The sequence below is a fragment of the Falco rusticolus genome, chromosome 9 (assembly GCF_015220075.1).
Source record: "Falco rusticolus isolate bFalRus1 chromosome 9, bFalRus1.pri, whole genome shotgun sequence".
Lineage (NCBI taxonomy): Eukaryota > Metazoa > Chordata > Aves > Falconiformes > Falconidae > Falco > Falco rusticolus.
In genome coordinates, this window is record NC_051195.1 from 10,367,586 (window position 1) to 10,393,666 (window position 26,081).

At 43.3% G+C, this 26,081-nt stretch overlaps 1 protein-coding gene across 4 annotated transcripts in view; it reads left to right on the top strand.

Moving 5' to 3' along the window:
• Positions 1-6,687: 6,687 nt before the first annotated feature.
• The window catches only part of LOC119153349 (putative threonine dehydratase), a 34,342-nt gene continuing 14,948 nt past the window's right edge, over positions 6,688-26,081 (top strand). The window contains exons 1-5 of one of the 4 annotated variants that reach the window (XM_037399753.1): positions 6,688-6,887; positions 14,974-15,316; positions 20,209-20,325; positions 21,217-21,458; positions 25,646-25,811. In XM_037399753.1, the coding sequence (XP_037255650.1) occupies positions 15,149-15,316; positions 20,209-20,325; positions 21,217-21,458; positions 25,646-25,811 (693 nt within the window). In that variant the 5' untranslated portion in view covers positions 6,688-6,887; positions 14,974-15,148. Of the gene's footprint in view, positions 6,888-7,023; positions 7,276-7,298; positions 7,470-7,493; positions 7,745-14,973; positions 15,317-20,208; positions 20,326-21,216; positions 21,459-25,645; positions 25,812-26,081 lie in introns of those variants that run through there. The other 3 variants (XM_037399752.1, XM_037399751.1, XM_037399750.1) reach the window with 3 other exon arrangements.

Sequence of the window (26,081 nt, forward strand, 5' to 3'; positions counted from 1 at the left end):
CAAAGCTTTTGATAGTAGTGACTCTTGGCACCACGTCCACTGAGCTTCTGTGTGTCTGTTGTTCATGGGGCAGCCTCAGCTGGTGTTACAGGTCTTGTGGGCTGCGGCCTTCAATGTGTGAATACCTTCAGGTTCTGCGTCAGTGCGATCCCCTCTCCAGTCTGTTATATATTAACTTGTACTGGCGTTTGTTATCTTGATTTGCAAGTGACATCAAGAAGTGTGAAGTTCTGCTATTGTCATAAAGGCATAATCTTTGACACTGCTTAAAAAAAAAAATTAAAATCACATGGTTGATGGTATGAGATACTGTCAAGATCAGCTCTGTCTCTAATTGTATCCTCCCTGGAGAAGTTAACAAACTTATGTGTCATGGATCCAGCCTTCTTCAAAACAATACGTTTTGTACTACGCCTAAAGGCAACAGTGAGTCAACTACAGGAATTTTCTCTCTTGTGTCATCTCGGTGCCAGCACACTAGGCTGGATTCTGTTTGCCAGCATTAGGTAAGCATCCGATGGCTTCAGGCTGTTTTGCATCTGTGGCTTCAGTTTCCTGAGCAGTCATCTGCGAGGAAACTGAATCAGAAAGCTGAAGGAAAAAGGTGGGTCACATGGAATATTAGTGAATGACGATGTTTGTTTTGTATTTTTAACCAGTTGTTAGTGCCTTTCATGCGACAGATTTTGTGCATTTTATGAAGCCTGACCATGCCTCAGAAACCCCTGTGAAATACGGTACATGGTGTGCCTGCCTGTTTTAGAGAAAGGAAAACTTTGTCCTAATTTAGCTGGATTAACTATATTCCCAGCTAAATTAGTAACTCGGGAATAGACTCCCCACTCCCAGTCTTATATTGCACACATGGTGATCTGATAATACGTGCTATATTTTTCTGTTACAGAAGGCTACATCCCTTTTCTATCGCAACTTTACATCCACCCATTTGCGTCACATAAAAACGTGAAATAGATCTGTGAGTCCGTGACAGATAATATTCTAGAAAATAATACTCACGGGGGAAGTACTTGATTATTCCCAAATTAGAATTACTCAGCTAGTGTCTTGAACATATTGCAAACCACACCAATTAAAGGAAATAATTACTTGAAATTGGACCAACGTTTTTCATTCTGTGAAGGAACAGCTAATATCTGAGAAGCTATTAATCTGTTGAATAGCACCTTGCTGAACACAAGTCATGACAAACAGCAGTAAAGCAGAGGTCTGTGTTACTTAACATCTGTGTATTTTTCTCTATTAAGCCATGTATCAGCCATGTATATGAAGCCTTTGCATACAAGCGATACATACCACATGAGGGACTTGTGAAGTGGAGATATCTAAAGAAACAGAGAAACAGCTGGAAATAAATCCCATTTTTGATTACTAGTCAGCTTGTTCTCCTCTTAAGTACCGCAAGGTCACAGACATATGCAAGGGAAAGAATGCCTTGCCAGAGAGGGAAGCCAAGCTAATCACTCCACTGCCATTCATCTGAATATTTACAGTACATGTATTATTTTACAGCCAAGGCAGTAAAAATCCCAGGTTAAGGGTCCTTTTAAAATACTTGTGTTGGGAGAAATCTAATACTGTAGCAGGATGGTAGTAGTTCCTTTGTTATTACAGGTCCTTAAACATCTTTAGCTGCAATTTTTCTTCAAGCGTGCTTCCGACCCATGCTGCTAGGCAGAAACCGAACAAGAATGTGTATGAACTTTTTCATCCTGCTGTCTGCGTGGTTAATCACGTGGTGGATCCTGTCCAACAAGATTCCCCAACAGACAGCTAGCTATTACTGTATGGTACTGGCTTCTCACCTTTTGAATTCCACCTACAAAACTGTGTTAAAAGACAAATACATCCCTAATGTTACTGTTTACTAGGAGAATTTGTGGTAGTTGCCATAGGGAAATTGTGTAATCATGAATGAGAAGTGCCCATGAAAAAATGTATATTAAAAGCTGATCTAAGGCATGAAACCCCTTGTGAGGGTATGAACAAATTAGTAGACTAACAAGATTAGCATGCACCACAAGCTCTGGAGGAAGGACATGAATTCAGATTGTTAGAAAACAGATGTGGCTTTTGGATTCTTGTCCTCCATCCCTGATTTTGAAATTTTTTTCTAATGAGATCCTTGAAGTGTGATCAGTTCCATATGTGTTTAAGGGGGAGGCTGATGGTGGTTACACCTGCTATTAGTTTGCTGCATCTGCATGGATATTCTAGTTAGTGTTAAGGATGAAACAAATAAGAGCAAGAATTATCACCTGAAACAAGGTAATTGCAGGAAATCAGGATAGCATGGAACCCATTTCCAATGCCAGGTTATAAGACACCCTACCTTGCTTCAAGAGACCAGTTGGCTCCAAATATGTTAAAATATCTGTTACAATACTCTGTCCAGATGTAGTAAAATGCTTTAAATTATCTGTCCCAACTGTTCTTTAATTCAGACCCACCACTGGAACTCATTGTAAGAATAACAGAAATATATATATATTTTAATTCAGATACCCATCTATGTAATTTTGTATTTTTATTTCTGTAAGTGCTTTCTGTTTTTTCCTTCTTGGATACTACTCTTTGCTATCTACACAATAATGATGGGTAATTTTCTGTTTCACAGTGGTGACTGCCGAAGGTTTCTTCTAATTAACATTGAAAAAAGAAGAAATAGAAGACTAGAGGATGACAAATGTGGAAGGGGAGCAGAGGGCTCATTGCGTGTGTTCAAGGAATAAGAAGCACCAGAAGTGAGGAGAGAGAAGTCATGTAAATCGTCAGGATGCTGTAAACAATTCCAAAGTAATCTCTTTTCTTTAAACTATTGTTCGGGAGGTGAATTAGGAGAAGCTGATAGAACAAGAGACTGTGGTTTGAATTGAGAAGAAATTGCACCAGTCCAGGGTGTAGAAAGGGTTCTGCTGGTGTTAGATACCAAGACTGGGAAACAACCACTGGGAGGGACTTGATCGCTCAGCCTTGATGGAGTCAGTGGAAAGAGAGGTGGGACCGGGCGGAGCGGAGGCGAGGTGGCCAGGGGTGGCCCGGCAGAAGGGCAGGGGAGGGAGCGCAGGGAGCAGGCTGGCTATCACGGGCCAGCGTCACCAGGCAGCCAGGGAACTGCCTCACCAGGTGATCTTTTCCCGGCTGCACGGCCACCAGGTTCCCCCAGGAGCTGCTCTGTCTCCCACCCACCCTGTCCTCGGCTCAGGTGGCTCCTTCATTTTGCCCTGCTCGCAGTGGCACCTGCAAGAGTGGTGACCTCACCTCCAGCACGGTCGGAGCTGCCACCGGCAGTTCAGCGCTTTAAATAAGCGCAGCGGGAGTGGAGGGAAGAGGATTTAGATCGAGGGGAGTCTAGGTCAGAGTAACAGACACCAAACCGTTACGTACCTGACCTTGGCTGTGCTTAGGCTGGCGGAGAAGCAGAGGAGTTCACGTAGGTGCCGGTGCCCAGAGGGGCTGGTGTATGGCACCCCGGCGAGGCGTTAGTGTTCGTTCAGAAATTGTCACCGGTTCATCACTGCTGTTGGATCTAAGCAGTGACATACAAACACTCCAAAGGTTTTTTAAGCCTCTGAAAGCATCACGTAGTAGTATCTACAGACTGCGGCAAATCAGAATTCCTTTGAGAGTAAGTCTGGGGGGGGGGGGACACGGACGGACGTGCTAATTGTGTTTCAGCTCACATTCACTTACCATTTGAATGCTTGGTGAGCTTTGTTAGTGAAAATAAAGTTAATGATTATAGTAGTACTTTGAAATTATACGGTGCTGCTGTGATGTTCTAATGCCGTCTGAAATAGCAGAAGGTGATGCTGCCGATCACAGGTGCTGTGCTCTGCACAAATACGGATTTTCAGGGCTTCAGCTAGTGCGCTTTTCCTCTGATGTGAACATCACCGCGTGACCGGTGCTTTAGACCCAGAAGGACAAAAAGCCTGGAGTCAGTGATGACATAAGGTATCTCATGCTACCCAAAGATAACTAGATACAGTCTTTGCTAATTAGTATCATTTTGTGAGATGGATTCAAATAGATTATTGGATACTATCATGCATCTGCAATGCTAATTTACTGCCTCTGCATGAAAAATGTTAACCTACAAGTTGAAATTGAGTTAAGCGGGATATCAGAGAGCTAAATAACCCAAATTGTTATGCTGGTTCTAATCAGTTATTTAGTCGCAGTAGTAGAGAGTGTGCATTTTTTTTGTAACAGCAAAGCACAAACTTTATGCTGGAGTTCCCTATTTTCGCTCAGCTGTTGAAAGGTACTGGTTTGGCATCTTAGAATTCGAGCTTTTATGTATATAAATACTCTTTTGGGGAAATAATTTTTGGACCTCCAATGTAATGTTTTTGCTCTTTGTCTTGAGAAATAGTTCATCCTTTCTGCAAAATGCTTACCTGATAAGCAGATGCAGCCTGTCCCACATAGTAACTTTACACAAAGCATACCCAGACTTCCCTCTAGCCTTTTGCACCAGCAAATACATTCTTTGAATTGATGCTGTCCTTTCTCTCAGCCACTATAAAATACAGCTTGAGGAAGCTAGATCTGTTACCACCGATCTCAATCTACCTTACCAGTCTTTTCTCAGCTCCCTAAAGATAACGAATGGGAACGTGATGTTGCACTACCATGGGTCAGCTTCTATCTGACAAATAGAAACACTGGGGAACTCTGGTCTGCTCTGTAAATATTGGTTTATACAGAAACTGAAATGTCAGTTAAATTAGTATGTTAAACTAGAAGGAAATGTGAAGCTTTTTGGTGTCTATTCCTTTTTCTTTTTCTTTTTTCTTTTTTTTTCAAGTTGGTAATTCTTTTTGAATTGTCTAGATTTATTTATCCATCTGATTATTACAGTGGTTTACCACCACATTTGCATCGATACATTGCGTAATCCTAAATTATCATTTTGGTTTTCTGTGTTGCTACTCTCTGAACAACTTCTATTGTTTTTCTTGGCCTAGCTGCAGACTGTCCCCACCCTCTTCCCTTCTGCGACTGATCAAATTCTGCAAAGAATTCTCCGCTTTGGATAGACTGTCGCTTCCCACCCATGCTGTTCTCACTGAGGTTGGAAATGTTATTAGTTTTATTTAGTGTGGGGAAAAACTTGGCTAACCCTTCAGAACCATCTTTCAAGTCCTGTAATTCAATGAAGTCTTTATTTACAATGGTAATAGCTATTTTTCCCTGTGCTGTCCAAACTGAACTCTCTCTGGTTACAAGAGAATGAAGCACTGTTTTTCCATTTTCATGGCAAAATGGTCCTATTTTATTTTTCAGTTTGGGCAAAAAGCAGCATAACCTTGTTTAGAAGGTTTACTAGAAAAAGAAGCAGCTGTTACTTTCCACATTATGCTATCTTTTAATAGCTTTTTTGCCAGGGACTGAGGGAGGAAGGCAGGCAGTCATATACAACCTGATGAGTGTGAAACTGTTATTCTGAGACTTGGATATTCCACTTCTTTCCAGTCCTAATCATTGATTTTACACACTAAAACATGAGCGCTGGATTCAGTCCCATCCCTTTTTCCCTATGTGCTGTTTGTCTGGGAGTGTTTTAGAAGGACAGCAATTCAACACTTCGCGTACCTCTGTCCTGAAACAGCTTGGTGAGTTTGTTTCCAACTACTTGGCTGAATGGTCCCAAAAATCCTTCTACTGCTTTTGCGTGGTCTGCAGGTGCGAATTACAGATCGGGGGCCTCATTTTGTGAGGAGCTGAATTCACATCAAGACTTCAGTGCATCAGTCTGGATTCCCAGACACCCCAAAAACTAGGCACTGTGATTTTCACTACTTTTTAGTTCCCTTTGCTGCCCACCATTGCACTTCAGATGCGTTACGAGCCAAGTGGTAACTGCACCCACCTTCTCTCTGTGCTTCCAGGCACTGGTGGAGTTGGCCTGAACCTCACTCTGCAAATGCTGGCAGCAGCTGGCTGTTTTTTTGTCTCTTTGCTTCTGGCAGCAGTGTGCTGCCAGGTTGTGGCCACGTGTAGCATGTGCCACCTCCACACATCCATCACCTGGAAGGGCAGGAGAAAGGGCTTTTGGGTGGGAGAGATGGGAAAAAACGGTGAAACTGGAGCTTCATCTGTACTGATGAAGTAGGGGAGCATGGACCCCGCTGCCACACCAGGGTAGGGGAGGCTCCACCAGCACAGCTCAGTGTCCTAGAGATCCCAGACGAGTATTTGAGCATTTATTCTGACTTTCCCATATAAAGCAGATGGTAATATTTCTCATGGTACTCTGTGAGGAGGGTTAGGTCACAGCTTGGGTTAGATTTTATGATGCATCTGTTCTCTGTCTTGGATGTGAAGACTTTGTATGCTGTCAGCAGAAAGCAGAGGGCACTGAGGGTCCGCTGACACCTCAAAGGCACACTGGGGCAGTCCCCAAGCACTCCATCAGGGCTGTGTTCCAGAGTAGAGGAACCACAGAAGGACCCCCTGCTCCCATCCCCACTGCACAGCCATTCTGCATCTGGAAACGTGGCCCTGCCTTTGCTAGCGCTCTCAGGGCAATACAGAACAGATTCGGGTCGCTGTTTGGGTTTTTTATATCTGTTGCCACAGTCTTTTCCCTAGATGATCTCTTCTTTCCTCGCTGTACGATCTGGATATCTCTGCTTTTCTGCTGCAAGGACGTATGCCAAGAGAAGACCTGAGCGAAGTAATCGGTCTCCTCTGTGCTTTAGTCACAAAGACCGGTGTCCCTTGGTGCTGCCTTAGAGGATCCCTGTGGGTGACCACCACCACAAAGCCAGCATCCCTTTCCTGCTGCCTCTGCCTCCCGAGCGCACGCGATGAAACCGCGGGCCCTCCAGCGTGTCTGGATCATGCCCCACAGCTAAGCGGTAAGTAACGAACTAAAGCTTCGAGTGTCCTGCTAACAGAGCGTCACCTAAGCATAATCCAGGCCCTGACTCAAATTGACAAGGACAGGTTGGCCTCTGAAATAATCTCTTTAAATAGCAGCAGCCGTCTCTCTCGGAGGCACTGCCCTCCCCCAGCAGCGCTGGAGAGCCGCTTACGGCACGCCGCCCACTGTTTCCCACCCAGGCACTGCAGGGCTGGCACTTCTCACAGGCAAGTGTGTCCCCTGCCCGCAGGCTCCCAGCTTTGCTTTGCACCCGGAATTACAATGAACTTTGCAGCGCAGTTTCTCTACTCCAGGGTGTTAAAAAACAGAACTCCCAGGGACTACTCCAGGGAAGATGAAGACTACGATCCTTTCTGGCAAAGGTTGGAGAATATTGCTGTCTGACTTAGAGCTAGAGTGCCTCTTTCTCCCCCTCAGGGGTCATGGTCAGCCCTCGGGGTCCACCCAGGGCCAGGCCCACGGACATGACAACCCCTGGACCCCTCCTGCCTCCTTACGGTGTCGTAGTTGGAGTTTTGCTTCACCTCGTTGTTTATTTAGTGGCTGTGCTATATAGGTAATGCTTTCTTTTTCCTTTCCTTACTTTCTGAAAAAAAAATAAAATAAATTGTTTGTAATGTTCCAGTATCTCCCAGATCTCCCAGGGCTCTGTGAGTGTGAGCTGTTCTTGGAGTCATCCACTAGCAGCGGTGGAGAACTGAATACTTCAAGCCTGCGGAGTTCAGCTTTCTTATTTCTTCATGAGTATGGCATTAGAAATAACCTTAGGCAGGCCGGTGGACTGCTGAAAATTTATGGTGGGATAGCCTGTATCAGATCCTGTAATTACAGGTATTCCACGGTTGTCTTTGTTATGGTGTTTATGGTCTTCTTGAATTCCTGTTTTCAGGCTTGGATGGTGCAGATGGAATTTGGGAGATGTCTAGTGCCCTTGCACAGCACAGGCTGGGGTGTGTGCACCCACGTGGCATGGTTATGTTTGCATAACTTCACTCTTAACCTTTTCCATAGTGTTTTCTCCCCGAATTTTATTATCTGGATAAAGCTAGCAAGATCACAACCTGGTGTTCCCAGATGTGATATAAAGAAGGGGCCATTCTCGTTTCCTGCATCCTGCCAATAGTCACAGATGTTGGTAATATTTAAAACATAAATTGTTTCAGTGGGCTTAATGCTGTTAATAAACCCTTATGAAACACCAAAGGGGAAGACAAGATTCCAGTTCTACACTGAAAAAATGGGTTGCCCAAAGTCACGCGCGATGTGATGTGTTCTGCAGCGAACTGAGAATCTTAAAGCAGTCCTCTCGTTACAGGAGCACTCTTCCCTCTAGTTCGGGTTATGCTGTTTGTTCTTTGTTACAAGTGAATTATGGAGATGTGTAATCACCAGAGAACCTCTAAACTCAGAATACATTTAACTTAAAGAGGAAAAAAGTTTAATTATGTGAAGAGTTTTAACTGTCAAACTGTGTGTGGTGTTTGGCAGTGGTCATTTGACGTGCACAGCTGTGAACATCCTATAAGCACTGCTTAGAGGGATGGGTCTGAAGGGCACTTGGAAGGTGTTGAAGCAGAGGTACCCAAGAGGGCTGCCATTCCGAGTTCTGGCTTCCAGGTTACTTTTTCTCATGTTATCTGCTTGGCAGCTGGCACCCAGTTGCCATTGCCAGCAGTAAGCAATGACACCTCCATAGTGTGTGTGGAAGCCTGGCAATGGATTATTGACCACAGATGAAGGGAGATATAGTGCTAGGCTCGGGCTCTGGCAAATCTGACTTACAGACAGTAAGGGGATACTTTATCAGAAGTGATGAGGCAGCTTGATTGTTCCCTGCGTGAGCCTGAGCTTTCTTTGCCTTTGTTGCTGCTGTAACACCACCTGGTTTTGTCAGACCTGTGACATGATGTGGTAGGGTTATGAATGCCTGCTCAGCCTCAAGGCTTGCTTATTCTGTACCTGTCTGTGTTGGATGGTCGCAGTGCATACATCCCCTAACATTTGTGTCGTGCGGGCTGGTAACTAAGCCCTGATCTCTTTGTCTTTAAGACACTCTGCTAAGTAGCCCTGCTATGAACTTCCTGCTGGAGTCTTAGGCAAGTCACTCGATCTGTCTGTGCCCCAGTTTCTATCAGTGAAGTTGAGCTAATGATTACTGAATATATATTTCTGCTTAGGGCAAGGTGTTGGTGATTCCTATGTGACTTAGGAACAATCACTTTGCCGAGGGTTTGTGTATCTGAATGTCAGAGATACATTTTAAATTTCCATCCCCTAATTGCCGCTAGTTGGAGTGATACAGTTTCAAACAGATGTCTCTAAGTACTAGTACAAAATAATGGTGATTCAAGAAAGTAATATTTGAGTGCAGTATTGTCTTTGATCTTTTTTAACTGTATTGTCAAAGAGAGATCTAGCGTGTTCCTTCCCCATGCCTGGAGCAGTTTACTTGCAAGACCCTGTGGTGCTGTGGAGGATGCTCAGACACTATACGGGGCAGTAACCTAGAAATACTAGCAGTGAAGATAACATCTGTTAATGATGTTTCTTGCTATTTGTATCTCATCGAGCTTCAATTTTTCTATCATTTCTCTTTCATAAAGGCCCACTTAAACAAGCTGCTGGGATGCTTTTAAAAATTGCCACTATTGAAGCATTTGGATGTCATTGGGGACCGGGGATAAAAACATAGAAGAGGAATTGGGATGGAACAGGAATGTTTAGGAGCTATTGGGAAGGGGTATTGCAACAAACAGGGGCAGTGTCAGCAGGGTGGGAAGGCTCGGTCATCCTGAAGGGTCAGAGGAGATGGGGCTGGGGATGTAGAATAAGAAGGATTAATGGAGCTGGGGAGGTTCTGGGTAAAAGAGGGATTTGGATGAGGGAAAGGGCCCTCTCTGTCATACCCTGGGATTACCTCTTTCTCACTCCTTTGAGAGGAGATCCCAGCCCTAGTGAAATCTCAGTCATAAGCCAAGCAAACTGCTACCTGCAGCAGGCTGCTTCCCTTGTCGCACAGACACTCCCCCACCGGTATGTGACTCATCTCTGCTCAACACTGAGGAATGAGGCAGAAGTGCCTTTAAAGGGGTTACTTTCTGCTGTAATAAGTATTCTGAACTTGCAGGCATGAGATCTGAGCCCATTTATCCAGAAGGCAGATGACAAGTACGTCTAAAACTGTATCTTACCAATGTCTGTTGCTTGGTGTGCTCCAGGAAGGTCTTCAGGGAGCCTGAAGACGATGACAGCACATAAATAGGAGCTTATGAAACCTCCAGCCTCAAAACGTCATTTTTTTTTAAAAATCCACATACAGAGAAAATATGTCAAAATGCCGATGCGTTAATTACAGGCTAGCTCCAGTTCACTGGGATGGTTTGAAGTGTATTCAAGCTTAATGCTTTGCCAGTTTGCACTGTGCCAGTGATCAGCCCAAGTCTGGCACTGGAGTTTGAAGCCCCTGTCATGGCGTAGACCTGTATGGATGCTAAAATATTCTATGGAACTTGTACCATGCTGTCAGTCCCTCTTCATGATGAGTGCCTATCGTGGGGAATGCAGACGATAAAAGCTGCTGCAGAAATGACAAAGAAATTCTGAAGTTTGAGTCTTAGGCTAAAATGCCTTTGTTTCCTTTGTGACACTTGAGTTTCTGTCTGTGAAGCAGCACAGTAACATGGGAGCGTGTGCCCATAATTCCAGCTTCATTTCTGCCTCAAAACATGTTGTTGTGACTCATATTGTAAGAGGTGTAAAAGCTGCCAAATGGGCCAAATGCTGACATCGGGTATGTCTGCCAATCAAAATGCCAACACTGGGTCAGACCAAAGAGCAGTCGACCTTTGTGCCTTCTCTATAGTGGTGGCCAGTAACAGGAGCTTGGAGAAAAATAAAAGCCACCTAAGATGCTTCCTCTTGTACGCTTTCATGTCTGCCAAGTGCGTGCTTAGGGGCTGCCTGAATCAGCGATTCCTTCTTGACCGATGTGTTTATTGGTCACTATTAGACCTAGTTCCGTACAGTTGCACAATTTTATCCTTCACAGCGTCCTGTGGCAATGAGTTCTGCAAGCTAATTATTTTCTGTAAGAAGGGAACTTTTAAATTTTCTCTGGTATTTTCACATGATCTCCCCCTAACACTTATATTGGGAGAAACAGTGACTAATCCTTCCCAGTTTGTTACTCCCTGGACATCTGTGACTGCAGAATTTTTGCTCCTTCAGTTTTAGAAGCTGAAGAGATTCAGTATATCAGTTTAATCTGGTTAGTCTGTTTCATGGATCCTGAGGAAGGCAATCTGCCTGTGTGTCATCTGATGGGGGCATGTCAGTGTCCCATCACTGCAGGGTAACTGTGTGGGCATCTCTTTCTCCCTGTAAAGAAGGCAGCAGTTTGTGGTCTTTAGGTATAGCATGTACTGCAACTGGGGTTTATCCTCCCAAAATCTTATTTGTTGTTTTTCTTAATTTCTTAGTTTATTACTGTTTTTCCAAACTTGCTTTCCCCGGTGCTATTTAGCTCGACGAAAATTATCAGTATATTCAAAAAAACAGAAACAGAAAAATTATTCATTCCGAGTTGTTGCTTTTTATCATTCTGCAAGTACATTTTGGCACACGCTGTCTTTGCATTGGCTTTGAGACTTTAAACTATGTAAAGCTATCTGCTTAAACAAATAATAGTATTTCCAGTTCCTTAATTATCTATGGAATGTCTGCATTTGGATCTTCTCTTATTTTTTACAGTTATGCTGAGCAGCTGTTCTCGAAAAAGTAGGTTTATAAACAGTATTTTCATGTTTGCTTTTACTAATCATTTTAAGGGTAAAATGTTGCAATTTATAACCACCTAACAAAGCTTGCCAGCTGCATGTTTGTTTTAAGGCTGGAAATAGACAGACTTTTTTATGAAAACTTTCCTAGACAAACTCCAAAAAAGACAAAGTGATCCATTTGAAAGAAGCAAAGTTTTGTAATGCCAGGGTTTGTATTTATATTGGCTCAGATTTTCATCTGGTGGGCATGGTCACTGGAATAGGAGTTGTATTTTGTTACTGTGCACGAGCAGTAGCATGCTGTCTTTTTTGTGAGCCCTTGCATGCTTTCCTGCCTGCTTGGACTGTTCCTGCAAAAGCGATGCATGCTGAGCTGATCTCTGCCAGGCACGTCAGCCGTGTGTGAGGAGAGAAATGCGTCTGACCCGACGAGGTTACTAGTTGCCTGTTTGCGACGGGTTATCAAACCCCAATCCGCTGTCTACCTTGGGAGCTGGGGAGCTCTCAGTGGGTCTGTGGCACACCCAGGCAGATTCAATAGGGAAAAAATGTCATCCACTAATGTAAATGAAAAATACGTACATAGAAGGAGAATAAAAAGTCATCTGAAATAAATACAATACATACATATACAATAGAATGTTGATATTCCTTTTGTAATGAGGCTGCTGACCTCTCAGAGGCAAATGGATGATAGTTTCCATATTAAACGTTGCGATGGTAATGTTTCAAATGTTCTCTAAACATATCTCAAGCTTGAAGAGCCTATATGTATTTTACAGCTGTTAGACTTCTGTTCTTTTTTTTTCCAATGGTCATAAGGTGTTGTCTCCATCAGGGTCCTGAGCAGCTGTTCACTGTTCATGAAAGCAATGCTGCAGATCAAAGACTGAGAATCTGATTTACTTACCTCCTTTGTACGGCCAAAGAAAAGGAAATCCGAGACTAGGGCCAAAAATCAATATCTCGTTATGGCCTTTCTATTTGCAGGTAAAAATATTTCATGGCGCTAGTGTGGTGAGGCAGTACACTGGAATTTGTACTTACTAGCAGAACCCTGGTTCATCAATGGACTTTTTGGGGGTCATCTTTGGCTGTTTTCTTTTTTTATGGACTTTCTGTAGTTGATTGCAACAGATGGAAGGAAAAAGTGTGACTTTATTTCCTATTTCATATGCCAGTCAGTAAAAAAATTTTTTACATAGAAAAATTGCAAATTTTTGATCTGCCTGTATATTTTACCCTACATATACCCTTTTAACCCACTGCCAGAAATATCATTTATTGCTAATGCTTGCTGAACATTTTAGATAATATGCCCAGGGATCATGTGCATATGGTTTTCTATTTTGGAGTGGTTATGGTCTACTGTGGTACGGAAAGTGTTTTTTTGGGGGGAGGTAGGATACAAACGCCTAACAGCGATGTGGCCTCTTAGGTGCTGATAGCTGTTGCTTGTGCCAGGGGCTGTGCTGTAACAAGTTCACCAGGACACAATTGGATCTGATTCTCATCTTTGCATTAAGCTAACTGATATGCATGAGAACTAACACTGGAAACTTCACATCTTGATAAAGTGTTCCAACTCTCTAACCACAAAGGAACAGAAATGCAGAAAAGCATGGAATATTGCTACTTGATAAGGTATTTAATTTGAAGGCAGAATGCCTGCTCTTTGGGTGTATCAGCTTTAAGGTACAGTATTGGGAAAATATTTTAAATCACAAGTTTCAATATAAACATGTGTAAATACTTTATTTATTTATCTTAGAAAATTATTGTGGTTCTCATTAATTTTGGAGAGTGAAGACCTTACAGCAAAATTTGTCTTTTTTGTGTCCTGTGAGGATACACAGTATTATTGATGCTACTGGTATGTTATTTGATTCAAATAACAAAACCTTTTATGTTGCCCATATTGTTATATGAAGCCCTCAGTGAAACAATTGGAAGTGTAACAGGAAGCAGAGCTACTGGCACAGATTATTTGGATCACAAAGAAAACGGATGGCTCTGCCACAAGTGGGGCAGCTGCTCAAAGAAGCAGCTGTTTCTAAATATTTTAAAATTCTTTTTGGAAATTATTACAATGCATATTACACTGCTGATTGCTGCTGTAAAACTAGGGCAACGTTTGCTTTAGCTATCCCTGCTGATGAATAATTGTATAACTTAAACCCAAATTATTTTGTGAAAATGGTAAGTATTTTTTGTTGGAGATGATGCTAAAAACTCAGACATAATTTAACATGCATATTTTTTAGAAAACCCTTTCTTCCAAATAAAATAATAAATAAAACTGAGCTGGTTGTGTAGAGAGGCTTATACCATCTGTGTAATCATAACCACACAGCAGGGGTGGTAATCAGCTCTTCTCCAAATCACTGGTCTTCTGCTTAATGCTCCTTTTCCCCCACATTACTTTCCAAATTCCAAGAATTCCTAGAAGGTTGGCATTTATTTGTTAGTAGGGCTGCAAGATCCTACACTGCAGTATGTTATCCCCTGTGAACTCCTGAATGCTGTGGGACATAGAGTAAGGCAGCTGAAGGTAGGAAAACTGGCAAATTTTTGTAGCAGCGTTGTCTCTCCAAAGTTCCTTGGGCAATGAGGTTTGTGTGGCATCATGATGTCATCTTATCTGCGGGTGTTCTTATTTATGAAGTGTTATCTTGCAGATCAGGAGACCTAGTTCTTTGCCTCTGTAGTAGGATATAATTGTTCTCCCTTATCAAAGTAATTTCCTTCCTGTCAGGAGGCAGTCGATGGCTGTCAGGAGTATGCTCCGCAAGTACGCAGGAGCAGAGAAGCAGACCTCTTGTGTGCCACGTAATGACATTTGATGCTGCTATTAATAGTATAAGGGAATGCTCCGCAGCAGCTATTTGCCTTTTTTGAAAAACACAGAGTTGCGTACAGCAAATACAATTCCATTTATTCCAAAATTTCTGGAAATGCTGAACTGGGATCATTGATGATTGAGTACTGACTACTGAGGAAGATCTGGGCTGCCCAGACAGCATGGATTATAGCTTTCTTGGTCTCTTGGGTATGACGGTTTCCCAGTTTGTCCGCATGCCAGGTTACCTGTGGCTTTTCTAAAAGCTGGCTGGTTACAGTAGCTGTCAATGCACCTGCGAGAGAGGTAATAAGACAGGAATAATGCAGTCTGCCTATTTGAGACTGGCAAAGGACAACTGAGATGTGCATCCTTCATAAATGCTAAATGTCAAGTCTTTCATCATCCAAGCTTTCCTAACAAGTTTCTTTTATTTTTTTTAGGGATGACAATAAAATAAAGAAACAAGATGCCCCAGCACTTTGTGATCTTCACTGTTGTAAAGATGGGAAGATAAGAAATGGCCTTATTGGGCAGAAGCCAACCTCTATCAACCCTGAGAGACTCAAAGATTTTGTTGAGGAGGATTACCTGAACGGGGACGTGAAGACCTGGGAAATGAAGATAGTGAGCCGTAATGAGGAGTTACTTAGGGATGCCCTTTCCCGCATCCCTCAGTCAAGCAGTAGGAGCAGCCTGTCAAGCTGTAACAAGCTGATTCGATTTGAAGATATTAGTGCAGCAGCTTTCAAAATCCAGTGCGGTGTTCAGAAAACCCCTTGCATGGTAGGGAGACTTTATGGCTTTGCATTCTCTCAATGTTTCTTTTCTTTATAAAAGTTGATCAGAAATGAAGGCAGAGTATGTGTGAGCTGCAGGGTATAGATCTGTGTAAGATGACTCGTGTTCATATTAGTTGCTGTTAACTGTCAATAATAATCCTCTTCTTACCTGTTTACACTAACCTAAATCCTCAAAGATGCAATGACAGAGGGTAAACCACATTAGACGTAAACTTAACGTAGTGTGGTGTTATGCTCCTGGTGAAAAACTCTTGTGACAAGGAACGTGAGTTGGAGGCGGCGGACTGTCAGTGTTTGAGTAAGCAGGCTTGTGGGAGGGTCTGGTTTGGAACTAGCCCTCATATTTGAAGAGTTTGAAGGTACAGGTTTTCCCTCCTAGCCTGGTCAGCCTGGCAAGGCTGTATACGTTCTGTAACCAGGTGGTTCTGCCACACGCATCCTCAACAAAACGAGGACATTAAAATATAAACGCACAAACATACGCACCTATCAATCAGTGTAGGTATGAAAACGACTGAGACGCTCCCATAAATGCAAATCACGCTCTTGATGAATCCCTCCCTGTTGCTGACCAAGGCACCCCGCCAGCCTCACTGGCCGTGGGCTGATTTCTGACCTGCACAGGGAAGGGACCCTGGTGTCTGAGCCACTGCTTGGGTTAACGGTCCCTGGAGCGCAGCGCGTGGCTCTGTAAGGCAGTTTTCCTGGTTCCCAGATGGTGCCTGCTGATCCAGAGACATCATAATTACTTTTGATGATGGTTTTTTTTTTTTAGTTTAGACCTCCCAAAATAAGGATAGCTGTGGGTTCTGTTGCGTACTACTGAAGAAGTGCGTCTTGTGACAAGGGACATGATACAAGACCGTTTGGGGCTGCATTGTGGCACAAGAACCTTGCAGGGCAGTCTTGGCCAGGGTGTGGGGAGAGAAGCTGGATGTGTTTTGCGTTCATGCACTTCCCATTCAGAGTGACTCGGGAGCAAACCGTCCTGGCAGCTGTACCTGGGGTTTCCTTCGGAGTGGACAAGTCTGCTTGGAGCCTTGCTTGGGAAAGCCGGGGCAGGGGGAGTGGGCAAACACGTGTACAGCATGGGTGGTCAGGGGCCAGGGCTTGGGTGAACAGAGGCAGCGTACCACACTCTGCACATTGCATCGTTTGCCACCAAACCTCTGAGAGTGTTGTGCCTGAGCACAGACAGTGCTCTGGGTGAAGGTGTCAATATTCTGCTGTTGTGGAGAGACTGTCGTAGGAAGAGAAGATTTGCATTTGTGTTGCAGGTAATGAGCACTGCACTTCTCTGTGTTGGACAGCTCTGGTCATGTTAGATGGGTTAAATCTTGCTGTACAAAAGCAGGTCTATGGGCAGGGAGAGCGAGTGTGTCACGGCTTAATTTGGAAAGCAGAGCTAGCTGGCTCCGTACCCTTTGGTGGCCTGGATCATCCCTTCCCTGCAGCTCATGGCATTGTGCATTTCTGCCAGACAGTTACAGGATACTGCCTCTGCACATCTGCCAGTGTGAGGCTCGGGGACCCTTGGCCATGTGGGTCCTGGAAGGACCTTGTTCACACCTTCAGCTCAGATGGATCAGACCAACAGCTCAAAACTAGTAAAGTCCACCTTGGCCCCATCCCCTGAGCCATCTACGTGCTCCAAATGTATGAGCACTTTCACTCTGAAAATTAACCAACCAGCTCATCCTGATGTAGGAAAAGGCAAGACTGCACCACTGAGTCCATCTTTTGTTCCTGCAGACATCCGTGTCACATGAAACATTTTGTAAACTGATCGTGCTCCTGCTCACAAGTAATTAAGATCTCTCTGGCCAATTCAAACCATTTCTTCTCACGCAGCTTTGTCCCTTTTGATGGTTTTGGCTGGGGTGGAATTAATTTTCTTCATAGCATCTAGTGTGGGGCCGTGCTTTGGATGCGTGCTGGAACAGGGCTGACAGCGCAGGGCTGTTTGGTTACTGCTGCGCAGAGCCTGCCCGGAGCCGAGGCCCTTTCTGCTCCTCTCACCGCCCCACCAGCGAGGGGCTGGGGGGCACCAGGAGCTGGGAGGGGACACGGCCAGGACAGCTGACCCCCGCTGACCCAGGGGATGTCCCATACCCTCTGGCCTCATGCTCAGTGTGTAAAGTTGGGGGGAGTTGCCGGGGGTCTGCTGCTCAGGGTCTGGCATCGGTCAGTGGGCAGCAAGTAATGGTTTTCATTTGCATCACTTCTCTGTCTTTGGGTTTTTTTCTCTCTCTGTTATTTTCCTTTTCATTACAATTTATTTTTTTATTTTATTTAAATTGTTAAACTGTTCTTTTCTCACCCCATGAGTTCTCTCACTTTTACCCTTCTGATTCTCTTCCCTCATCCTGCTGGGAGGGAGAGCGAGCAAGCAGCTGTGTGGTGCTTAGTTGCCAGCAGGAGTTAAACCACAACACCCCTCGACTTAAATAGTTCTTTTCTCTTGGGTTTCCCTGCCAGATTTATGCAACATGGTTGTATCCGCTTTCTGCATTTACTTTGCCGAGATAAACAGGCTAACTTTCCTTAGTCTCTTTTTATGAACTGTGTTTCTAGGATGATCAGAATGGTGGAAGATCTGTATCTCCACTTGTTTTAGTGTGAAAACAGCCCATGACTGTTGCTGTTGAAAGTAATGTTCCTGCAGAAGTCATATCTTGGTATATGTTTCATGCACTGGTTCAAAAACAAAGTATTGAAAGCACAGAGCAATGTCAAGAAAATCACAGATCACCTTTATTTTAGCTCGTCGCTGAGAGGTAAGTTTCCCTTTCAGGGGCAGATGTTTGGGTTAAAAAAGTGAGCGTGACTATAACCCATTCAGTTAATTGAATGGAAAAACACTTTGTGCGGTGATTCCTGATCTGCAGGTAAGACCATGGATGGAGCATCTTGGATCCTTATGCAGGAGTGTGCCTGGAGCTGAGATACGGCATCGTGAATGATCATACCAGATATCCTAGTGGTAGTGCGTATAGAAAAGCAAGGAATCAGCATTAAATTGCACGCTTGGTTTGGTTACTGATGTAGGAACCTTAAGGGTTGCTTTATGTTAGCTTTGTGGATGCCAAATGGAGGCTGCGCCGTGTGATGTACATTAGACCCAGTACCTGTGGTCCATAGATAAGAGCACGGTGACAAAATGGAAAACTTACAGGCTGGTTCAATAAGTCTTACAAGGTCACGCATCAGGTCAGCACAGCTGAAAATAGCACCGACACCTCCTTTGCTAGAAGTGATTGCTATATTTAGGCTACATAAAAAAGCCTTAGTTGAGGGAAGCAGAAAAGAGTAACCTAGAGGTAAAATATTGAATATCAAAATGAAAGAAAATGGCCTGAAGTACACCACCTCTGTGGTAAAGAGTGACTTAATGACACATATTTTTAAATGTCAGAGACTTAGAAACTTTATAAAGTCACAGGATTTATCTCCTTAAGTTCTTTTTCTCATTGTTCACTCTGGAGTCCAAGATTGTCTACAAAACCAAAAAATGGTAAAACTAGTACAACGTGAAGAAGCAGTAAAGCAGTGTTTCCTGTCCGGTGTTCCTGTTCTGTTTTGCGTGGGCATTCTCCATAGATTAGGCTGTTTAGGATAGAAACGATTATCCTATTAGAGTACTAAGCACTTTCCATTCTTTCAGTTCTGCGATTTGCAGAGGAGCAGCAAGTGGTAACTCCTGTTGCAGGATTTTCAGAAGCAAAATAGAGAATCTGGCCCCACCTATGGGTGAGGAATTTAACATCAGCACATCCACTATAAAGCCTTGAAACATTCATCTGAAATACTTAGTTTAGCTGTATACATTAAAGCAAGTATCTGTTTCAGATACATTCAGTTTACATAAACTCGCTTTGGAGCTCCCACAGTCTGAAAAATGTGTCAGTACATATTAACAATGTACACTATCCACCATATGCATGACACTGTCTCTCTTTGTGACTTATCATAAATGAGGGCTTGATTCCCTAAATCCCCAGGTCCTCATTTGCTTTGGCAGGCAATGGAAGAGATAGAGCCAATTACGAAATAGAGACGCTGTAAGCCTGGGGAACTGGAACCCACAGGCTTACTGCAGCGCTGTTTCACAAGTTATCGTGTTTGAAACTCTTGTTTTAGATAATATGGTAACAGGAAATTAATATGGCGATGCATGCTGTGAGTTTCACCATTTGAAAAAAAAAAAATTTAAAAAATCATGGACTTGGACACTGCATTGCATGTACTATGCTTGCTAATTCCTCTCTGCTCTGGGATCCTTTCTTTTCCAAACACTGAGCATTTTCAAGCAGCTGCTGCTTACACTTGCAATCCTGGGAAGTATTTTTTTATTTCCATTGTTCTTCAAAAAATAATGTCTTTTCTAATGTCATACTGGCCTTAGAATACAAAACGGACAATACTCAGTAGTGAATTGCTGTCCGAAACTGTAGCGGAGCCGTAATGGGACTCAAAGAGGAATTTTCTAACTGCTTTTGCGTCTCTTAGGAGGTGAGTATTCAATATCAGTTCTGGCAGGTGCAAAAATATCAAACCATAGGGTGATTTTTGAAATAAATAAGAATACTTCTTTTAAAATCTCTATTTGAACAGTAAGACCACAACAAGTGCTATTTTCAGAATTCGTAATAGCATGGGGTATGTATTTCCCTGCTGTGAGTTTGAAAAAGACTTCCATAAACCAGAAGAATCGGGTAGAAATACACTGTCATGTATTTCTAAAGAAATAGATTATGAAATTTATTTTTTAGAGCTCATACATAGCAGCTGAATGCATGTCTCACCAAGGAGCTGATGGGGTGTGGAAGGTTCTTCTTTTACATACATCCCCATAACGACATTTCTATACTCCAGTATTCTAGGCTATCCAAGCAGTATGGAATGGACATCTATCTGAAGAAAGAATTCCTTCAGTACACAGGATCTGTGAAGGAACGTGGTGTACTTTACCTTCTGACATCATTGCCTCAGGTATAGCAAAATGTCAACAGTCAAAAAGAAATAGATTAGTTCTGGTTCATAAAAATGGAGCAGCATTAAAGATACGTTTACCTATGATGTCCATGGAATCACAGCATTTCTTGCCTTTTGAACCATTGAGCTGAACAACATAGATAGTCTGCAAGTATCTGAATATAAAATACTTTATATATGCTTGGCTGATCTGCTGGTGAAATACTTAACAATATTTCAAAGAAAAGCTTGCAAAATGTAAACATTGGTGGTTTTCTGCAGCACTTAGATGAAAGTGTTTTAATGTGTACTATAGTTCTGACATGTTGAAACCACCAGACTTTAAGTGATGATGAAATTCAGTTACAATGGATCATGAGAAAGATCTAGATCACCAATTAATTTTGCAATGAATTTCAGTATCATTAGGTGAATAGCTCGTTTATCATTTGCCGTAGGAGGTTATTGAGTCTCTGCAACAATAATAATTATAATTGGCATGATACAGCAGCCCAGAAACAGTGGTTATTCCTGCACTTCTGTACTAATATGAATAAATACTTCTATTAGGGAACCTGAAATGAAAAAAATTTCACACAGGCAGGGAAGAGGGACTAGATATCAGCTCTGAGAGGTCAGACAGCAGCTCTTGGATTGGCTGGAGTTTTGCAGCTAGTTCCAGTGGGACAAGAGTTGAACCCACGGGAGTGCAGGAGCAGGGACTGATCTTGTGCTGTCTCTCAGCTCGGTTTGTAAGTCCTGAGATCACACCAGACATGCATATGCTATATCAGAATATGATCAGCTAGTAAAGGAAAATAAGTAAGTCAGACCATTAGAATGATCCAGGATCATATGGGACAACTTTGTGACACTATATAATATGCAATAAGCAACCCTGTTTTTTAGGATCAGCAAAGAAAGGGAGTGATTGTGGCCTCGGACAGTAACTTTTCCATGGCTGTTGCTTACCACGCCTCAGAGCTCCGTATTCCAGTGTTCGTCATCATGTCAACCAGCACGTCCCCGGCCAGAGTGAAAATGTGCCGTGAGTACGGTGCCATGGTTATATCCTATGGCGCTACCGCTAAGGATTCCCAGATGCACGCAAGAAGGTTGGCGCAGGAGAATGGGTACCTCTACCTCGAAGAGTAAGTGGAAAGTCAGGCTGTTTAGAAAGATCAGATTAGATGCTCACGCAGCTCTGCAAAAATAATTCGTTTCATTAAAATTTGATCACAGGTCATCAAAAAATTCCCCTTACCTGGAGTACGGACAGTTACATACATATTCCTAGGCACAAATCATGAATCTTTTTATGACGGGGGTGGAAACCGAAATGAAATGCTCTTCTTTCCCCCAAATGAGGCAAACTTCCTATTTAGGAATTATTTGGGCTCCTTTGATAATGGATATATGTTAACTCTTTGTGAGCCCTGTCAGAAAGCTGTAAGACTAGCATTCAGTTTTGGTCTCTCTGTTTGGAGTAAGATGGGTAAAAGCTGATCTTTAACGCAAAGGGTTCAGTGGCATAGTGTAGAGCAAGAGAAGGTTAATGCTGGGAAATTTTTGCCTATCTGTTTTGAGAAAACTGATTCTGCTGTGAAAAAAGATGATAAGAGGCTTCTTCACACATCTATTTAAAGTAGCTAAGGATGAGTGTAAATTTAAGTTTGAACTATTTGAGGTCATTGGACAAACCAGATTTAATGAAAACATAATTAGAATAAGACAGGCAAAAATATTTAGAATGGATCCTTTTCCCCTTTTTTTCCTTTTCTCTCTGCAGTCTCTTCTGTCTTTCCCTTCCCTTTTCCTTTTTCTTCTTCCTTGCCTTTTTTCAAGTAAGCTTTCCAAAAGCGTGGAGGGGTGACTCATTAGTGAGAGGTAGCCGAAGGTCCCTCTCATGCACTGAGCTGGAATGTTCCACTCCCTCCCCATCGCTGCCCCTGTGCAGGCTTTATCCACGACTCCGTGTTTGTACGGCACCTGCTGCAGTGAGCGCCCGTTCCCCTTCGGCTCCTGGGCACCTACCGCACTAAACTGGTGATCGTGAGGGGCGTTTCTTGGAAAGAATATCCCAGAATGGACGGAACGGAGAAAGTCCTCATTTCTTTCCTGGTTGGTTGCTTGGGAAGGAAGTATTAAAAACTGTACCCTTCAACTCCACTGTGAGCTCTGCCGACAGCAAGTGACCCACAGGGCTGGCTGGTGTGCTTTGCCTGTTGCCGCGGGCACAACCTTGTCCCAGACTGAGACTTTTAAAGAAACCTGAGGGAATGAGTTTCCCTAGATCCCACTGAATTTTAAACCCATTCAGGCTCTCTGAAAACCAAGCTTTCTGTAACTTTGTGATTTCTGACTGTCTGACAGTCATTTGTTAATCGATGTGTTAACTCTTGCATCAGCTATCACGTTTGCACCTAAGAACTAAACTATTGTATTGTAATTTCATGTTTAATCTTCCCCTCCTCCCCAAATAATTATTCGTGTTACATAAGGTAGGTGTTCTCCAGGTTCATGAAGCTCCAGGGACAATGCACATAAAAGACTTCAGCATCTGGCAGTGAGGCACTGTAAATGTACACATTACTATGAATAATGCCGAAGCACTCTGATTTATTTCAGGTTTCAGGTTACAAGTGGCAGGTATTTTAGGTTACAAGAAGCAGGGTTGTTCAGTCTGTTACCGTGTTTAAGTAAAACCTTGCAGATGCAATTTTTCACACTCTGGAGAAAAAAAAAAGAGGGGTGGGGTGGGGAACCCCCACTACAATTGTGAGCCTTTTCGTAACAGGATGCCTGTAACATATTTCATTAGGTGTAGACTGGGAAAGCTTTCCCAGGGAGATGTACGCACGTACGCCTAGCCAGTCTTCTTCTGTTCATCGCTACCTGCCAAAGCTGTCTGTAAAACATCAGTTCACCTCCTGTGCTTCAGAATGGAACTTCTGAAATGTAGTTTTATTTCAGTGTAATTCTAGCTTGCACAAAATCTATAGCAATTTCATCCCACGATCTCCCTAACCAATTCATTCTTTCCTTCCTGAAGTCAATGTTACATGACTGCACGGGTAGTGTCCTGTAGCTGGGTGTGTCGGTGTCAGTCCTTCCCATTTCTTGAGTGCAATTAAAATACCGTGCTATGAAAATGGTCATGCAAGAGCTTAATTAGAGGAAAGAAACTTTTGGTCCGACTGTGCAACTTCCTGCGAGATTCCAGGAAGGAAATGTGATTTTCCAAGTTGGCATTCAATCATTAAGCCTACCTAATTGCTCCTTAGGTAACATGGGATTTTTTTTAATAACCATAGATGTTAAGGACCTCGTTATAAATCAGTGCGACTATTGCCTATAAGTAACACAGTACCTCTGGGATGATGTGGGGAAGATTGATTTGTGAAACAGAGGAATAGGAGTGCTACAGATTGAATTACACACCTTCCTTCCTTGTGAGGCCAGTTTTTTCTTGTGTAACTCCATATCCAAATACTGACCAGACCTGATCCTCGTTATTTGGGATCTGGTTAGTCTGTTATTCTAGGAAGGACAGCTGATAGCTTTCGAGCCCTCTATTTGGAGAATGGGGGAACGTGGTACCCAGTAGCTGACATGCCAAAATTTGTTGGAAAACCGAAGCCTGACGGCCCACCTTTGATTGCACATTTCAGAAGGCAAATGGCCAAATTTCTAGCTTTGGCTCAAAAATGCTTCTTTAAATCTACAGTCTTTAGATTTATCTGCCCTTTTTCTTGGTTTCCCTTCAATGGTATATGATACTGAAAGAGATATGTTTGCTTTCAGAAAGCAAAATTAATCAGTCATAGGGCAAATAAAATAACCCGTATTACTATAAAAAGCTGAAGGCTGATCAGTGAGCTGGTGTTCTAACTAGGTGTTAGCAAGGAAGGCATGATTATCTGAAACGTTCATTCAAATGGCTAATACACCTCCCTGCCCAGAGCAGTCTTCTTCAGGCAGAAATTTCAGTTGATCGAGAAGTTTTACTTGTAAATTGAATGTCCCAGGTCCTCGTTCATTTTTGCAGGTCCCCATGGTTTCCCACATAACCGTGAAAGAGGCAGCTCTGCAAACTTAGTCCTGAATCTTATTTGTGAATAAGGCTCCAAAACAGTTCAGGAGACCAGCGATATATTTTGTCACATGTAAGAAGGAGGAGAATGCTACTTCAGTGTCTTGATAAAGCCAGTAAATTCAAGGGTTCAGTTACCCATTCCACTATGATTTCTTGCCTTTGTCTTTAGCTGTGCTACTGGAGTGTAAGTTCATTCCTCCCATCCTTTCTTGTGTAGTTATATAGACTCTCGCCCTGAGGATTTTGCTGTGGTTTGCTGTATATGTGAGGTAACTCCCCAGGAGGGCCCTGGTCTCCACCTTGCAGGCATTCTGTGTTCTTGCAGTGAGCCTCTCTGTGCATGTCTAACAGTAGTAAAAGCACAGCTTCCTAGTACCCAAATGTCCTGGGTCAAGTAAATCAAGTGAAGTCATTGGCTGTATAATTCTTTTTGCTTATCCGTTTGCCAGAAAAAGCAGAACACACAGGCATACAGTGATCTCATAATTTTTTTGTTCATATATCATTCTATGTGTATGTCATTGCTAACTTTTAAATAAAACGCAAACCAGCTTTTAGAAATAGATCCAAGTCAATTGTGTGACTGTGCAGTGGGCTTTTCTTCAGTCTTTGACTCTGCTTGTCCTTATCCTGCTCATTGTATTACCTTTGCCTAAAAGTGTTTTACCAGTGAGGGTTTTGGCACAACTAAAGGCCCTTCCAGAGTCACGTGAAGATATCAGATATTGGCGCTGGATTGTGGAAAGACTGAACTCTGTAGCAATCTGTTTGCTATTTTTGAGGTTGAACGTAGTGATTAAATTTCATGAGAAGTCCCATTTATCACAAACACCAAATTCCTATTGTAAAGAGAAGGAAGGAGATTTCCTTTTGGGACTTTGCTTTTAGTTTGGACCGCAACACTTAAAATTTATGAAGCTGAAGGAAGCAATGGCACAGAAGCATGACTTCTGCCTCGCCAGCTCCCTAAACACCTGTACTGGTAACAACAGAGATAAGTGCTCCTCGGCCTGAAGGCTGTTTGGGGGGTTTGTCAACGGCAGGAGTTTTCTCCCAGCAGGTAACAGCACACCACGGTCTGTCCGATGGCAGCGTCCTGATGTGTTGCCTCCTCCCGTCGTGCTGGCGACGTGCTCTCACGTGTATCTTTTTCTGCTGAATGGTGTCTTTACAGTAGTAGCTTGAACTGTTGTTGCGTTGCCACCTGTGAACCCTGCTGAGCTGTGCCCTTCCTTCCCGCAGGGAGGATAGTGCTGTCTACCTGTCGGGCCTGGGAACCGTGGGGCTGGAGGTGTACGAGCAGGTGCCAAAGCTGGATGCAGTGATTTTCCCTGCAGGAGGCCACTGTGGCTTGCTGGCAGGGTCAGCTGCTGCACTCAAACACCTCAACCCACATATTTCTGTAATTGTAAGTTTCCTTTCACCTCTAAGTGTTGCATTTGGGCAGCTTTTGCACAGCTATTCTTAAAAGGCGCTGGTACCTAGCGATAACGCTGCACTGGTACCTGTGATACACTGCCAGAGGCTGCATTTGCTGGGGACAGGGACTGTCTGATCCTGTGGGCTTCACCTAGGAGAAGAGCTTCTGAGAGCCTGGGAAGCCTCCTGTCCCTTGGCTCCTCGGCTGGAGTTAAGAAAAAATATGGGAAGATTCTTCCAAAGCAAATGAAATTTGCTT